This window comes from Neopsephotus bourkii, unplaced genomic scaffold (assembly GCF_033783945.1).
Source record: "Neopsephotus bourkii isolate Nb327-2 ecotype Australia unplaced genomic scaffold, CSIRO-AGI_Nbou_v1 NB_38, whole genome shotgun sequence".
Lineage (NCBI taxonomy): Eukaryota > Metazoa > Chordata > Aves > Psittaciformes > Psittacidae > Neopsephotus > Neopsephotus bourkii.
Window position 1 is genome coordinate 462,440 of NW_026900555.1, and position 18,215 is coordinate 480,654.

Here is an 18,215-nt window from a genome sequence, read left to right on the forward strand (position 1 = left end):
AAATTGTCTGAAGAATTTCAGAGATACACTCAAGTACAGTAAAAGTACATGTCATCTGATGAAAGAGCACAGTTCAACCTGCTTTGTTCTTCAGGGAGATAATACTTTCAGAAAAACTCCAGTGAACAGGCAATTTATTTAAGCAATGGTTTCAAAAGCAGATGCTTTCACTTTAAAAAAAACAACCAAACAATTAAAAGCCTGGTTACTCAGTCCAGTGGGTTCTGCCATACAGAGGGAACACTCTCTTCCAAGTCTCTTTTCTATGGTAATAACCTCATTTTGAAAAGAAAAGGAGATTAAGCTCTTGCATTTGCTAGACAGGTATAAGAAAAGTTTGGTGTTCTCTTATTAGTCTGGCAAAACTATGAGAATCCTTCTAACATCAGTGACGGACTATCAAGCATTATGTATGGTTCTTTATAGTCTGAAGTATTATGTGTAATAAAGAACAGGCTTTCAGTAGGAATAGTGTATCTGTTACTTTCAGTTCCCAAACACCTTCTTTTACGTCTTAAAATTAGGACTGTTAATACCGTGGAATTAGGTAAATGAAATGAATGAAGGACAGCAAAAAAAAGGAGCAGTCAGTTTTTATTTTGAAATGTGGAATTTTGTTTAAAAAATAGAAGACAATTGAAATGCTAGTGTCCATTTGCTATGTAGATGTATGCACCCATAAACAGTGAATTTGTAAGATAAATCTTGAGTGGAAAAGATAATCTGTCTTTGTACCCAGCTAGTATATAAAATTATGTCAGTGTGACTTTGGGATATTTCTGCTCATTAACTTCTTTTCTTGATGAATTTTACCCATAACACTTGAATTATAAAAATTAAAAAAGGAAAGAAAAAGATGAAAATATTTATTAAATAAAACATAAATAAAACATTATTGTTTTTGTGAGTGAAGAGTAATGTTCATTTTAACATGTTTACAGTGGAGCCACAGTTTGGATTTTGATTGCAGCATGTGTGGGAACTCCCACAATAGATTTGTCATGAGGTCGAGAAACCACTGAAAAAAATGAAAATTACTTGAAGACTAGCCACCCAAGTGTAGATAGTTGGGTTTCGTGATGGTTTATGCAATGCACATCAAAGCCCATTTTTGCAAATACAGTAATCTTGACTAAATTAAAGGTCTTCTGTTATGGTACCATTACTGCTGCAGACTTGACAGCTACCTGTAGTTGTACTCAAAAAAGAACAATTGGCATGTGAATGGAGTTGCTAACCTCGAATTTTCAAATACCCAATCTACAATCAGCTCCCCACCTTATCAGTAAGAAGTAAGCTGTCTTTGGTTGAAAAGGACTGAAAGGAGGCAGCAAATCGCACCGCAGAAATAGGAACTTCTGCTTACTTCTAAGAAGAATTAATGCCTTTATCATTAGTAGACCATATATTTAAGACTATAAAATTAACTCTTTCTTATGGTCCCAACTAGGAAAGACTGAAAATAGAATTGAAAGCACTATGCAGAATATTCATGCAAGTCTGAAAAATAAAAAAGGAATAATTTAAACATCACTTTAAAGAAAAACATAGAAAATGAAAGCAACAGTACCAGTTTTGATCCCAATATGTCAGATCGAGTGAAGGAAACTTGTCCTGCTCTCAGAATACTGGCTACAGAAGATCAAAATCAGACTAAAGATCTAAGAAGCTTTCCAGCTCAACTCCAAAGCCATGTACACTTTTACATTGCTATTACAAATATTTTGTAAATGCCGTTTTGCTTTTAAATGACCAGATTTTAAACAGTATGCTGAGATCAGAAAATTAAAATGTGAGCAAATGTGAGCTATATTTTTTTTATTTTGCCAGTATTAAACTAATCTAAAGTAACTTAAAATAATTTCAAGGATCAGACATAATATTTATTCCTTTCAGAGATGTTGCACATTATGAGTAATTTTGTTGTTATGAATATTTGCTTCAAGTTCAGTCAAAACATTTGTTTTTACTGCTTTTTCCTTCGTGTTATTCTCCGTCACAGCAATGTGTGTACACATAATATGTGTATCTTTTACTTTTATCACCAACTGGAAACAGTCAAGACTATGTGAGTATTGAAGGGGAATGAAATTCACATCTACCATCAGTTGGGAGAACCTTAAGATTGTCCTGAGAATCCATAAAACTGTTAACCACTTAGTAACGTGTAACAAAATTGGCAAAATGAGATTTGGGAGGCTAAATTTGATTCTATAATGATCCTGCTAAAAAGACCATATTAAAAAAAAATATTGGTTTGGAAAACGAGCTTTCGAAAGGTACAAACATTCCTTGAAGCCATCAGTGTGTAGTTTTGAGTCAGATATTTAAAGAAAATCGTGTTATTATCACAAAAGAATAGTTATTTCCTGAAAACAAAGTCTTGCAACTGCTCACCTTGTACATGCTGCATTTGGTCTTTTTTGTAATACTTCCAGTGAAAAATCTGAGTGTAAAACATTGATGAATAGCTGAAAAGAAGACCAGCCATAGCCCCTCAGTGCTGGTTGACTTTAATTGGAACAGCTCTTTTACTGAAGTATACTTCCTTCTTTGGAATGTCAGTATCGCCTTTAGTTTGTGTTTGATTCCAGTTCTAGCCATCCTTTGTCAAATTCTATAATCCATTCAAGAACACATTACAAAAAGTTAACATGGTTTTTAAACTTCTTGTTGTTGTAGGCAGTACAGGGTCGATCTGTTACCCAGCAAGACCGGGATTTACGTGTTGACTTGGGATTTCGAGGAATGCCAATGACGGAAGAGCAGCGACGACAGTTTAGTCCAGGTCCACGCACAACTATGTTTCGTATTCCAGAATTTAAATGGTCTCCTATGCACCAGCGGCTCTTGACAGACTTGCTTTTTGCACTAGAAACAGATGTACATGTTTGGAGAAGGTAGGTGGTTGTTTCTTCTTTAACTCCCTTGTGTTTCCATTGTAGAGAGGGTGTTATTGGGATAGTGGGAAGGGAAAGAGCTGGTGTTAAGTGGAACGCTCTTCTCTATCTTGTATTTTCTCTTTTCACCCCTTCTCAGCCTATAACTACTCTATTTCACAGGTAACAATTTCTGTTTTCTTGAAGGATTGTATAAGTCATGCATACCTAATTAAAATGAACTACTCTTTCAGCCTGTTTAGCATTAGAATCTGCTACTTCTGCAGTCTTTTTGTACACTTCAACAGAGATACTCAATAACTTACTATTATCAGAACCCTTAGGTATAATAAGTACTATCTAATCTGATTTCCAGGAAAGAATAGTTCATTTTCAAAAAACTTGCGCGTAATTCTATCCAAGGACCAATTTATACTGCATTTAATTTCCAGTTTGGTGAACTGTCCTGTGATAGTTGATAATTCTGATAATTTGGTTTTGGCCAAATATGTGGGAGGAGTTTATACTTTGTGTTCAGATAATGCTTGAAGATTAAAATTCAGTTTGTTTATTTTCAGTTAAAGCCTTTAATTTTTGTTTACTGGGTGGTAACAATGTTGTTTTGGGAAAAGAATACACTTGCAGACTGAGTGTTACTTAATATTTTCATGCAGTGTTTTATATTTTGGGGGAGTAACTGGTTCATGGGACAATTTCTCACCAATTAGGAGTTGCTGAGATTTCATCTGATCTTGTTGGCATCTGTGGCTTGCTAAGGAATTGCTAATGCTAAATTTAATATTAGTTAATAAAGTTAATAATAGATCAAGGTATCTCCATATTATCAAGTTTCTCCTGTAAAACACTACAAGGTGTTTTCATTAGGAGTTACCAAGGGTACTTCAGATGGCACCCTGAACTGTTAATTCTAATTAATAATTTCACACTGAAAAAACAACGCCACTGCTTTCAGCAGAACTACCTGTAAAGTGAAGTACTGGTTGATGGGGATAAAAGATTATGAGCTGTTGTTCTCAACTGGGTATCTGAAACAAATCCTGGTGTGAAAATAGATTGCAGTCAGTTTGTTCATGAAGCTGGTCCTGTTCATATTTTTAGACCATTTACATGCAAAGTTTTGCAGACCTTATTTTTTCTTGATCTCAAAGGAACATTTGGTTCTGGTTTCAAAAAAAATAAATTTATCTGAACTTTTATTTTAACTCTTTTTAATTTGTCCTTTCTTCTGTTCTTGCAGTCACTCCACAAAGTCTGTGATGGACTTTGTCAATAGCAATGAAAATATTATTTTTGTACACAACACAATACACCTCATTTCCCAGATGGTAGACAATATTATTATTGCTTGTGGAGGAATTTTGCCATTGCTTTCAGCAGCCACATCCCCAACTGTAAGTACAATATTTCCATCTAGTGGTCATATTAGAAATTGTTGTTAATAATACAAACTATAATTTGCAGCTGACTTTTCTCATTTAGGGACTTGTGTCCCCTTTCTGCTAATTCCTTCAAAAAAAAATTACATTTGTAACTGAAAATGTTAAGCTTTGATATATAGTTTGCATTTGCAGTATTATAATTTTGTTAGAGAAGTAGCACTAAGAATAATATTTCATAGGAATTTAATATTTTGTTTGAAAGAGAAGAACATTAGGATCATGGTCATGAATCATAATTACTCTAAAAAAATCACATGCTTTATGATGGCTAGTCATTGCTACTGATATTAATAAATCTGTTTTGCATGGCCACCATTTGTTTGCATGCCAAATGTTACTAGAAGTAATCCCCTCACTACTCTCTTTACTTCTTCCTTCAGTAGATACTGAACATTTTTTCATGGGTTTGTTGGTTTTTTTTTTTAATCTGGTATTGAAATAGGCTGTTATTTTTATCCACTCCAATGTTCTTAGTAAGTTCTTAGGTGAACATAGCTCAGATAGACAGAGTAGCCAAACAGAGTGCTTCATGAGAAAGGGAGAAATGTTTTGTAAATATGGCACTATTGTCAATAGTAATTACACTATTTGAATGTGACCTCTTGTCTGGGCATATAATAGCTGTAACTCTCACACTGAATGTTTTACCTTGAGCATCCCATAAGCATCTGCAGTTAATATTGGTCTTTGAAAGGGGAGAAAATGAGACCCAGAAAGGACAGAGAGGGTCCTCTGAAGTAATGTGGCTAGTAGGCACTGGAAGCTCCAAATGTAGCTTGGTAGTAGAAGCTCAATTCCCTATTCTAGCCATTCAGCAACTAAGATTACTTTGCCTCTGCTATTACTTCTAGTTAACTAGTAAAAAAAAAAAAAAATGTAAAAAAAAAATTGCATGATCTTATTTAAAAGGTATGAATGTATGGACTACCAGTTGGCTAAACATTGATATGACATTCAGTCAGGCAATTAATGGTAAAATAATGTGTCTTTACTATTTTCACTCTGTTAAATGGGAAAATATTTGCTGTAAACAAGAGTGCAAGACTAATGGGAAAGACTTTAGTTGTCTCTAGTCACAAGGATGATTTTAAGGTTGCTGAATAAAAGATTTTGCAAGTGCTTCACTGTAAATATTGACAGGTATGAGAGAGTGCACACCATTTCCCTCTATTTTGTTCTGGGTAATATATTTGTGTGTCTGTGTGTACAGATAGATAGCTGATACAGCTTTCTAAATTACACATCTACTTATTAAAGTGTTGTGTGCAACAGCAGCAATGATTTTCATGCGTGGATACAGAAGACTACATTTTCAAATTCTTATATTATGCATGCATTTCTCCACTACATGGGAACTGTGTGTATTACTTAAATGCTTGATTTTTTAATCTGTTTAGCAGAATAAAATAAAAATAGATTGTGAAATAAACTAATTCACTAAAAGATCAGTAGCTGCCTTCAAACTGAATTAATCTTACTCTGTGAAATTAAAACAAAATAATAATAAAAAGGCTTACTTCTGTCACAAATGTACAGATAAGGTGAAGTAATTGATAAAGTCAGAGATTCCCTTCACTTGGAAATATCTGTTGCCATTTAGATGGTGATGTCATAATCATTTCCACCTATCAGAGAGCTTCTTCCCTCCCTTTCAGCTCCAATTCCTGTTTCCATCATTGCCATCCATAAACATTAGCAGGAAAGTGGGTTTATTAGTTGTTGCAGATACAAAGAGCTGAGCACGTTGTTCCTCTTACAGAAGGTGATGTCCCTCAATATTGTTCTGGATCACAGTTATGAAGGGATCAGATGCTCTGTTGGGCATCAGACCACTTCTGAATATCCATCATATGATGAATGAAGTTTTGTACTGATTCTCAGGCTTCTAATACTTTTGCATCCTTGAACTGCTATAGAGAAAGTGGATGGACTGCTGTCAGGAATATATGTCTTCTCAATCTTGAAAGGGCAACCTAGTCCAGGGTTTACAATCACTTACAAAAGACTGTCTCACTCTGCTTCTCAGAGCTGCTAGTTGGAAAAAAGGTCTGAAACTGGGAGATTTATGTGATGTCTCCACAGTGTAAAACCATGGCAGGCCTTTTAGTGGCACTTTTCTGTCAGAGTAACTCTCAAAAGAGGAAAGATCTAATATGCTTTCTCCCTTACCAGTTCAAAGAATCACAGAATCATAGAATGTTTGAAGGTGGAAAGGGATTTCTGGAGGTCATGTGGTCCACCTCACCTGCTCAGGAAGGGCCACCTGCAACCAGTTGCCCAGTACTGTGTTCAGATGGTTTTTGAGTATCTCCAAAGACAGAGACTCCACCACTTCCCTGTGCAATTTGTGCCAGTGCTTGGTCACCCTCACAGTGAAATAGCATTTCTTGTTCTTCAATAGAACCTGCTGTGTTGTAATTAATTACATTAATGAATTGTTTCTTTCCACAAACCCAAACTTTTATTGCAACTCATGAATCGCTCCCAGCATCAACCGTGCTGTGATTCTGTATGATTTTGTGATTCTGTAATCTAAACTGGTCACTGGTAGAAGTCCAGTCAAGGAGTACTGTGCTATGCATATATAATCAAGCTGTTCACAATTTGCATAAGCTGCCTTGCTGTGTCAGCCCAAGGGCCCGTCTGGTTTAGCCTCCAACATTCTGCCTCCAACAGTGACTGCAGCTTACATCAAACTACAGAACTCTGAGCAAGCATATTAATTGCTCTAATGGTACTTCATTTCAGCGTGTAGGATTTTAACAGCTAGAAATGGTGTCCAAGATGTCATGTTTAATAACTACCGTGGAATTTATCCTTATAGACTTTATCTAATCTTTTTTGAAGTCACGCTTTTAACATCCATAATACCATGTGGCATTGAGTCTGACAAAGTAATTATAAAACCTTCGAAGCACTTCTTTGTTTTTTATGCCTGCTTAAATATATAAAGTTGCTATGTGCCTTACCATTGATGCTATAAAAGGCGTGGTTAATTTTGTCTTCATTCATCTTCATATCATTTATGACTGTACACTTGAGTTGTATCTCCTGATGTGCCTGTATTAATCTGTAGAGTCTTAATTGTTTAGTCTCTGTCTTTGGAAGCTTCTGATCTTCCATTATCTCTGTTCTGTGGAGCTTTTCTGCAGTGTTGAAACCCTCACATTTTATAGGTCCTGTAGTTTATCAACAAGTATGAGCTCATTTTGCTTATTTTTTTTTCTTTTTTTCATGTTTATGAATGGTGACTCTAAAATCATGGAATCATAGAATGGTTAGAGTTGGAAAGAACCTGAAGATCATCTAGTTCCAAACCCTGCTGAAGGCCTTTGGGCCCATATTGAAATTTTATAGCAGTAGTTCTTAATTGTTTCCTCCCAATATGTATTTATGACATAGGACATGTGTTTACATCTAATTCCAAAAATTAATTTACTTTTTGGTCTGGAATAATGAAATATGAGAGCAAAGCTATAGAACAGACAGTAAAGGTCATTCCACCCTTTAATTTCAGTATGATAGAACAGGATGCAGTTCAGGAAGAGATTATGGTAAATTTACATATCCACTTGGACTACTTACATGTGGGCTAGATTTCTAGCCAGTGGAGATCTACTCAACAGAAGCAAATGATTCAGCTGTCTCTGATGTACTAGATATCTAGTGTCTGGCCAGTCAAATATCTACAGTGTTGACCAACTGTAATGGTTGTTAACCTGGAGCTGAATCCAGCCTCTTTTTTGCAAGGTAGCTTACCTGTTTTCTAATGGAGAAGGTGACAAGACAGAAACACATCGTTCCTGTATCAGTGTCAGAGACCTACCTAGGCACAGTTCCTTGACTTCAATTTCTCAGACCTGAGTTCAAGTAAGGCTTCACCCTGGGCTGTCCATTCTTAAACAGTCCTAAATGTCTGTTACGAAACTCTCAACAACCTCCTATAGAGGTAGTTTTTGTTACATGTGTCCCATTGCCTTTCATTTTTTTAAAGGCATTTCACCTATTTTTCATTAGTAGAATAGATCCTGAATATTGGATGCTTGAATTAACTAAGGCTATATGCAGAAAAGAATTAAATTTAGCAAAATAACTTTCAGAATATCAGAGGAGTTGCAGGGTTGCTTTTTTTTTTTTTTTTTTCCAACACATTCTGTATTTTGTTTCCTCCCCTGCTGTAAAAGCAGTACTGTTACAGTTTCTTTAAAAAGATGAATGTTAGGGGAATTTCCCATTTCAAAAAGACTTCTTCCTCTACATAGTCAGGATTTGGAGTGAAATGGCAATTCTTCTGGGCTGGGTGCATGATTACTTTATAATCTGTTGTCTGCTATAAATCAGGCATCCTAATTACAGAATTTCCTTACTTTGAATCTTGTAATAAACATCTGTATTTTGCCTTGCTTTTTTAAATTTAGACTAGGATGGTCTGAGCGATGCTGTGGACAGAAACCTTTACATTTGAATAGTAAAATGAAAGGGGAAAATGTATTATCTGTGAAACAAACCACTCACAAATCTATGAGTGACTTGAGTACAGTGAAGATTATATGTTTGTATGGAATACATGGAAAAATTTACTGCGATTCACACTGATCTGTGTTTTAATATTTCCTTTGATTTCAGTTCTATACTAGCTCTGTCTCAGGATCTCTACATGTTTAAAGGGTTGTCAGTTATATATATGAAACAATTTGAAATTAAAGCAAATATTAACAAAAAAAATCAGGTTTTGTTGGTTTACAGTATAAACTGGGATGTGTTCTGTGTTGATTCTGATGTCATCTTATTAAATTTGGGATATTAGATAGTTCTGCCAATATTATAGAGATGACATTAAATACAAAATCCTGGTTTCCTTTTTTTCCTTTTTTGTGGGGAAGGCCTTTGAGGCATGTTTTTTTAATTACAACTATAAGGAAGATATTTTTAAGACAGTGTGCAAGTGTGAAAAACACATATTTGGGAGCTGTTAGGAAAAAGGTTTGCGGAATATGCTTTCTGTTAATAGTAGCTGGTTTTCAGATAAAGCACTTTGTTAACAAGCTAGGAATTTGAAGTAAATATAGCTTACTACAAGGATAGCAGATATGTTAAGGACTTCAGGATATTAAGGCAAAAGAAATTTGAGGAGTTACATATATGTGGCAATTGCAAGTAAATTTCCAGACTCCTTGCAATTAGTTTGTTTTTCTGTTTGTTCTTTGAAGTCTATAATTCTTACTTCGAGCATTTAAAACAGCAGCTCTCAAATTGTGATCTGAGGGCTGCTGGAGTTACATGAACAGCTGTCTGTAAAACTCAAACATTTTAAAATGGCCTTATTAGTAATGTGGATTAAAAGCCATTATGTGATACATTTCTGTATGTTCTGTAAATATTATTAGCATTATCATGTTCATGACTCATGTGATGTCAAAGGTGCTGTGTGATCTATAACAATTCCGAGAAACATCAGTGGCCTACTGATGTAAGCCCTTTCAGCTAGTAATCAAGAGATAATAGCCACAGGTTAATTCTTGGGATGTATCCAGCTACAGAAGAGGAAGACACATTTAAAAATTGGTTGAATGTGGTATTTTCTATTCCAAAAGAAAAGCAGTTTGGTTCAGCTTGTTTTCCTTTCTGTTGGATTGCATTTTCCCACTATTTAAATTACAAAACTACTGACATATTCTTTAAATTTCAGTTTCTTTCTCTTTTTTTAAATATAATTAGTGAAAACTTAAGAATTAGTTCCTAGCCCTTTGTGATAAGAAAGTCCTTCTACTTAAAACTAAAACGTAAAAATTTAAAACACCTATTCAATTACAAACAATGGAACTTGAAGACTAACTCAGTCTCAGGGGCTTAGTGAATCTTTCATTGTATTTCTGTGATTCAAAAGCATTCAGATACGCCGTATGATCTTGGTTTAGATTGAAGAAATTGCTCCCAAATATAATGATATATGTAATGAGCTATCTTGTGTTGCTTTGAAGGAAGGAGCATTATGCATGAAGAACCAGTTTGCTTTTTGTGATTTATATGTTTTTTGTCAAAGCATTTTAAACATATTTGCATCCTCATACAAAGGTTAGCTACTTTATTACATTACATTTGAGTGGCTTGGTGTAAAACACTCATTTTATTTCTATGTAATCAGTGAAAACATTACTTTGATTTACATTGGTTCATAAAATTGCTCTATATACTATATAAAATATGTACATTAGTTTGGAAGAATCAGTGTTTACAGGAACTCCATAATAATACAAGATTTACAGTTTTCCTTGTGCATAGATGTCTCTTAGAAGTCTTTATTTTCAGATGTTCATGCTGAGCTGTAATGTTTTGCTGTTCTAATTATAAATTAAACAAATGTAGAATTCTAATGTACTAATTTGTTTAAATTTTACATGGTATTTTTAGTTAACTTAAATAATTTTCTTTTTCTTTTATTGTTGTGATCTGTTGTCTGTTTTGTCTGTTGCATGTCCAGGGTTCTAAGGTTAGTATTGCTGCTGTAAGTTTCAGTTTTTTGGATTTTCAAAAATACCTTATTTTTGATCATTTAACATTTTGGCTTTATTATTATTATTATTATTATTATTATTTTCTTATATAGTAGGATGTGAATAGGAATATATCGGGTCCCTTGAGTAACTTAATGCATTGTTAAGTATGGTGCTTATGGTTAGCTACAGACTGAATGTAGACAGGTCTGTGAGTTGAATTAAGTTATAAATGTGGTTCTCAATGGAAAAACTCTTTAGGCCCTGAATATGTTTATTGTAGAGGAGGCATGTTAAGCATGAGCTTAAAGTATGCTAAGTAGTTATGAAATGGTGATTGGTTCACTTTTTAAAGAGTTTTTGAGCTACACCTATTTAAAATACTGCTAATACCTGAAGGCAGCTTGATAACAGCAGTTCGTTTTAAATGTTGTTAGAATATCAATGTGCTGTGTTTAACAGGTAGAACTGATGGTAAGTTTTGCTGTAAAAAAACTTTCGGTCTTTTTTCTTTCATACAGCAGAATTCTAGGGAGATTTGGGTGTCAAAAAAAAAAAAAGAGGACTGGTTTGTTGTTGGGGTTTATTATATAACTTACAAAAATTAAAAAAAAAACCTGGCTATTTTGAGAAGGTTTAAGGCTGTGATTGATGTAGTACAGTTGGAGCTCTAAAAATATCAGCAGCAGGCAGTCAGTTGGCTGCTAGCAAGCCTGATGTTTCTAGCATGAGTTCAAAGTTCAAGTTTATGAGTTTTTCTAGCAGACCGTTACGGGTATAGATTTTTTAAAATCTATTTTCTTTGGATGAGTGCTTTCAAAAATGATGTTGTAAAAAAACAGCAACTGATTTTTGCAAAAAGTAGGAGCACAATCCGCACTAATCAGGGGACACCTGGCTAAAGAAGATAGGCTGGAAATCATTCTTCTGAGCATTGTCATTTTACCATTTTTCTGATATTATTCAGCAGATCAGACAGATGACAGCCCTTCCCAAATCACTCATGTATCCGACTTGTTAGATCCTAAGAGAAATTAAATTAAGTGGTATCTATCATGATGGTGACACATGCCAAATTATATCCTTCATCTTTCAAAACAGTTGGTTCCTTAATAGTGTTTTGCACAGTTCACACCTTTATAATTTTGTATGGAAAAAGTTCTAAAAAGTGACTCATGAGTGAGGATACTAATTTTTCAAAAGTATGGAACTAAGCCATTTTTTGTTTTCTGTATTTCTCTTTCTTAGCAAGGAAATGGCCTTAACAGCATGAAATATAATTTTATTTTTTTCATAGATACTTCTAAGCAAATTAATTCAAATAAACATAATGAAAGTAATACTTTACGAAGAGGCTGAACTCTGTCCTCAGAAATGCCCTGTAATCTGAAATTTTGTGACAATAAGAATCAGCCATCTGTAAACAATTTTAAAACCAGTATTTAGGCACATAAATGTGGACACACTTATGTTCTAAATCCCATTTTCAGTTTTTCCTGCCTCCAGAGATAAAAGTGTTTAAACAGATATTTATTTTTTTAATTGAACTTACTGTTTTCTCATTTATATGTACTGTTAGATAGCTGAATGCATTTGAAAACATGACTCAGGGCGTCTAAGTGTATTTTTTAAGAAAAACATAATCCTTTTTTAGATTTCAGAAATATGGACTTCATTCAGCATTTTTCTGTGGATTCCCATCAAGGAGAGTCCAACACTAAATTAGGAAAGAAATGGCCTTTCTCTGGCAAACATGAGCTTCACATCTTATAACTTGTCACCCTTTTACTTCCCCTCATTGCTGACATGAGGGAGTAAGTGTACTCTCTTCTGATCTCCAGGAGAATTGGAATCTGTCAGGCTCCTGTATGTATAAGCATTCCCAGGGAGAATCAATTCATAGAAACAGGGCAAAACTGTCTGATTTTTTTTCCCCTCCAGTCCTCACATTTACTTGTTTATCTAAAGGAATGTAAAAGCTATACAAACAGTAATTACTTTCATGTTACCCGACAGTTTGCTTAGCCTATGGAAAAATGTAAGAGTACATTGCACCCTGATATATTGTGCATTGTTTTACTATCTGGCCACACTTTGTCTTTATGTAATTGCTAATAATTTTCTCATATATATTACACTTTTAATCATCTGTTAAAGCATGTAAATGTTCTCACTCTTCATGCTGTCTTACTTTGACTCACGGTTTATGTTAATGGTAACAGCAGGAGATTTTAAAATAACTTTTCAATGTACTTGTCAGTAAGCATAACAATTTAGATTTGTGTGTGTATGTGCTATCTTTATATTTCAGTTGTGTTCAAACAGTTTAATTACATTTTCTCCTTTTAAAGACTGAATTGGAAAATATTGAAGTGACACAAGGAATGTCAGCAGAGACAGCAGTAACTTTTCTCAGCCGTCTGATGGCAATGGTGGATGTACTAGTATTTGCCAGTTCTCTAAATTTTAGTGAGATTGAAGCTGAAAAAAACATGTCTTCTGGAGGACTAATGCGACAGTGCCTAAGGCTTGGTAAGTGAGCAGACAGTATATATTAAATAATTACTTACAGATCAATGTGCTACAGATGGATCAGACAGTGACAGGTGTAGGAAAGGACTTGTACTGACTATGATGTGATAAAATAAAAATCTCACTTATTATTGATTTGATACATTTTAAGGTTAATTTAGGCACAAGAATAAGTTAAAATGATGTGTTTGAAATTGTTCTTTCATATGTTTGGGGGGAGTAAAAATATTAAATATAAGTAAATATATATAGGGTTGGTTTTTTTCCTTAAAACTCTTTTGCTGCCTTCATGCTGCAGGTTTCCTTATTCAGTTCTCCATGGTTTTGGAAGACTACTTGTAGTCAATGTAAGACTAAAAGCATAGGATGCATGTGGAGACTCTGTAGTCCTTAGTATATATTGCAACGGTCTGGCACCTCTCTTCACTGTTTATTATTTGCTATATACTGTTACAATTACGTTAGGGAACTTAAAAAATTAGGAGTAATTCAAGCTATTCTATGCGAACTATATTGCTTTATTCTTGTGAACATTAAATTTTGACTGTCATCTGGCATAATGTTGTTTTCCTAATGTTACATCCCACATACCTTTTCCTTTCTCAAATGATGAATATTTTTTGCAATCAGTCCTGTTATTATTCATAACAGTTATTATGTCAGTGATAATTATACTGCTTCTAGTATAAAACATGTAGTTTATTCTCAGTGATCAATTTTCATCAAATCCTATTTTTTTCTGTTCTAGTTGTATGTAAGTACTTCAGATTTTAGCTGTTAATAACTGATCAGTAACGTACAAGAGCTGCAGTTCAAGGACTAGTGATTTTCAGATTTTAATATAGTGATATAGCACATATAAAACAGTTGTTCAAATAAAGAATGGAATGAGTAAGTCATAATGATTTGTTTAGTGCTGACAGAGTCTAAAGTGAGAACTATGTTCCACTCACTATTTGGACATGATTATTGACATATCAAACTAGATGTACAGACTGTTATTAATTTAATAATGGAAAATATTCTAACGTGTAGCATTTCCATAACTTTTCAGTTTGTTGTGTGGCTGTGAGAAACTGCTTAGAATGCCGGCAAAGGCAGAGAGAGAGAGTCAACAAGACAACATTAATCAGCAATAAGACGCAGGATGCCCTTCAGGGTGTAACTGCATCAGCAGCAGCAAAGGTAACCCAGTCTACAGTTACAAGTAGGAATGGCAAGTCTGTACCACTGCTTTATAGGATCAGAAAATAACTAACTGCCTTATCAAATACTTGGCAAAAGCTCAACTGGTTTAAAGTAAAAGTATTTGAGGGAGTTTGTTTGAAAGAAGAAAACATTAATTGCAGTAGTATGACTGAAACAATTTTAAACAGCTTTTTCAGTCTTGCATGGTCTACTTCAAAGAGTAAGTCCCATTACTCACCTTGGTCATATATACCTGCATAGCTTTTTTAACCTGTCAGGGAAGTACAATGAACTTCTGCAATCACGTCTTCATTGGTGGAACATCTGAGTCTCGGTAACTTCAACACACCTTTGCATGTATATTAGACATCAGTATTTTCTATCTAATTTTATGAATTAAACTTGTCTAATATTCAAATACAGCTTAGTTTTTCCGATTTCTTTAATTCATTGTTAATCTCCTTCTTAAAAAATAAACAAAACAAAACAAAACTGAAAACCAAAACTTGTGTACTGCTTTAAGACCTTGAGAGTCCTAAAGCTAAAATCTCAAAGAATTTAACACAGTCCATGACTAAAGTACAATACTTTGCATGATGTAAAGGTTTCTGGTTTTTTTGCTACTATACTTTCATTACTAAATTCATGGTTTTTCTTCTCGAAAGGTTTTTTTAATTTATCTCTTTTTAATCCAGCTTTTTAAATTCAGCTCTTTTCACAATATTATTTCATTAAATCTCACTGAAAACATTACATTTCTTCATGTTATCACATTTAGTGCAGAGCAAATCAGTGTAAGGAGACTTTTAGATATTTAGGCCTCGTTTCTTATACATAGTAATTTTTTAAAAGAAACATACTGCTCTATGCTTTCATAGTAATAGCAGTTATTCTGTAAGTAGTCTGTAATAATTCTCAGTATAATGAACATAAACTGATTTTTTAAAATATGACAATTGTTTTTAAATTTAACACACATATTAGAAATAATTTATTGAACTGCTATGAAACAGCTTTAATCTGAAATAACCTTTTGTGTGCAAATTGTTATCTAAACTCTGGGAAGAGGTATAGATGTTCTGAGATACTTGGAAGATGTAACAGTTTATATCTAAGCAGTTAGTATTAAGACAATAATATTTCTTTATTTTTAGAACTCTTGTGTGAGTATTATGTCGGAGGTATATTGGTAGTAAAAAAGCACGTAAGATTGATGCAATATCTAAAAAAGGTGTCAAATTAAAGTCCTAACAGAAATTCTTTGATATTTGTGACGGAGCTGAATCTCACTGCTTTTTATTTTTAGACTCCCCTTGAAAATGTCCCTGGCAATCTTTCTCCTATAAAAGACCCTGATAGGCTTCTTCAGGATGTTGATATTAATCGTCTACGAGCAGTTGTTTTTCGTGATGTGGTGAGTAATATGTGCTATAATCGTTTCTTCTGCAAAATCATCACATATTTTGAAAGAGATTTTGATTGTCCCAGAATTAAAAATATCCTTTATGTGTTGCACTTATATTATCTACAAATGGTCTGCTCATGGCTTTGTAACTACCAGCCACTTTCTGCACTTCAAAATCATACTGGTAAGATATTTGAGATTAGTAGTTAACAGTCAGACTATATATTAGCCAAATAATCATAGCCAGAATAAATCAGTTATAAACTATGTTGATTAAAACTGTACTACTAAAGGTGTCAGCTATTTGTCCAATGAGGGTAGGAGGAAGAATTATTATATGTATTACAGAAGTGCATTAAGTTGATTTAGAAAAAAGAATTTTACTTCTCCTAAACATACATGTACATATATAAATGTATTTAAAAATGTTTTTCAGATTTTCTGCAACCATTTTTAGCATAAAATTGCACCACAATGTGTTTGGTTTTGATAGTACAATAAGAATGGTTATTATATATACACAAATACGTTATGTTTAAACTTCTCCAACGTAAGTATGAGTGTATTGAAGTAAAAACTGAAGTTAGAAATAAATTCAAAAAGACAAAGGTAGAACATGACACAAAAAAACCCCATCTGTCCGGATGACCTTGAAAAGGTACAGTTGAATTTGGAGATCGTCTGTAACCTACTCTTTTTTAACTAGAGGAGGATAGAGGAAATACTGTTTTTGACATTTCTATGAAAGAAGTTACTAAGAGGATTTCTTGTTATTTTAATAATTGCAAAGACATGCAGCCAAATTAAATAACACCCAGAAAACACGGAAAGCAAGCACTGGATTTCTAAGAGAAAATGCATACTTGTGGAATTGAGACAAGGTGAAACTACTATAGGAGTAGAGAGATGCTGAAGTCTTAATTCTACCATGTCGGGTTTTACACCATAATAATAATAAAGTATTTTTCAGTTAAACTACAGCAACTTAAGCTCAGTCAGGATGATATCTAAGCCATAGTTTACATAGTACAGCAGACTGGGGTGGGAGGAAAAGAAGACAGCAAAGTTGTTTTGGTATTGACATTTACTTAAATCAGAGTCCAGGAAAACTAAGATTGCTGCCAACAATCCTGTTGAGGGAGAAGTCAGAATATAGAAGCTGGGATTTATTGCTGGAGGAAAACCAGTGGTCATACCCTTCCTGCTTTTACGTGTGCCTGCTATGTGTCCAGTGTTAGCTAGAAAAGCATCAGTGAGGTTTATTTTCTCTCTCAGCAGTACTTACCTTCTTGTGGCATGAGCTTTCAGAGACTCATCCTTGGGGAAGTGAAAGTCAGTTGCCCTTGCAGTTGGGAAGCCTTGAAAGAACTCAGAGCAGAGTCAGACCTCTGTTCTGAAAAGCTCATTGAGTCCACAGTCCCAGAGATTTTTGAGTTGCCAAATTATGTGTAAAATTTAGTACTTAATATATTCTATGTGCATAGTACTCCACTGAAAATCCATTAAATCTTCTATATAATCTATTTACTACTATATTAACAGGTATAACATTTCAGAAAGGTATTATTTAAGCCTTGTGATGATTTTGTGTGAAAATTCTATGGAAATGTCTCATATTATAGATCTGTTCCTTTTTCGCCAACACAGGATGACAGCAAACAGGCTCAGTTCTTAGCTTTGGCTGTAGTCTACTTTATTTCCGTTCTGATGGTCTCCAAATACCGTGATATCCTAGAGCCACAACGAGAAACTGCAAGGTCTGGGAGCCAGGCAGGTAGAAATATCAGACAAGAAATAAATTCACCAACAAGTACAGGTACTTGTGTTTTCTTCAGATGTTATTTGATTTTATTAGAACTGTAATTATTTTACTACAAAGTATTTTTAATGAGTAGCTTAAGATCTGATTAAGAAAATATTTGCTACTTTCCTGCTCCATATTCATTTGGTTCTTTAACATACATTGGCAGATTTCTGTTATTCTGTTTGCTTATAGGTTATAACTAATTTGTATCTGTATAGTGCTTTTTAATGCCTTTTTTCTTTAATTTGAAAATTATTAAAAAGAAGCAGGGTGCCTGACGAAGTTAAAGCTGTAAAGTACAAGATAGTTGATTAGCACAGCTTCCTTAATCTGTTATTTGTTAGGAAAAACAGATACCTTTGACTCTATACCATGAAATGTATAAATGGCAAACACAGCTGTTTGCCCATGTGAACTCCTTTTGTTTAGGTCAAGAGGTTTGTGAAAAGGGTA

At 34.0% G+C, this 18,215-nt stretch overlaps 1 protein-coding gene across 11 annotated transcripts in view; it reads left to right on the forward strand.

The window, feature by feature from the left end:
• The window catches only part of NBEA (neurobeachin), a 499,996-nt gene that overhangs the window by 169,557 nt on the left and 312,224 nt on the right, over positions 1-18,215 (forward strand). For 8 of the 11 annotated variants that reach the window (XM_061345312.1, XM_061345371.1, XM_061345303.1 and 5 more), the window contains 7 exons: positions 2,683-2,900; positions 4,138-4,291; positions 10,821-10,844; positions 13,185-13,365; positions 14,420-14,550; positions 15,860-15,967; positions 17,606-17,774. In XM_061345312.1, the coding sequence (XP_061201296.1) occupies positions 2,683-2,900; positions 4,138-4,291; positions 10,821-10,844; positions 13,185-13,365; positions 14,420-14,550; positions 15,860-15,967; positions 17,606-17,774 (985 nt within the window). The remainder of the gene's footprint in view (positions 1-2,682; positions 2,901-4,137; positions 4,292-10,820; positions 10,845-13,184; positions 13,366-14,419; positions 14,551-15,859; positions 15,968-17,605; positions 17,775-18,215) is intronic. The other 3 variants (XM_061345398.1, XM_061345332.1, XM_061345361.1) reach the window with 1 other exon arrangement.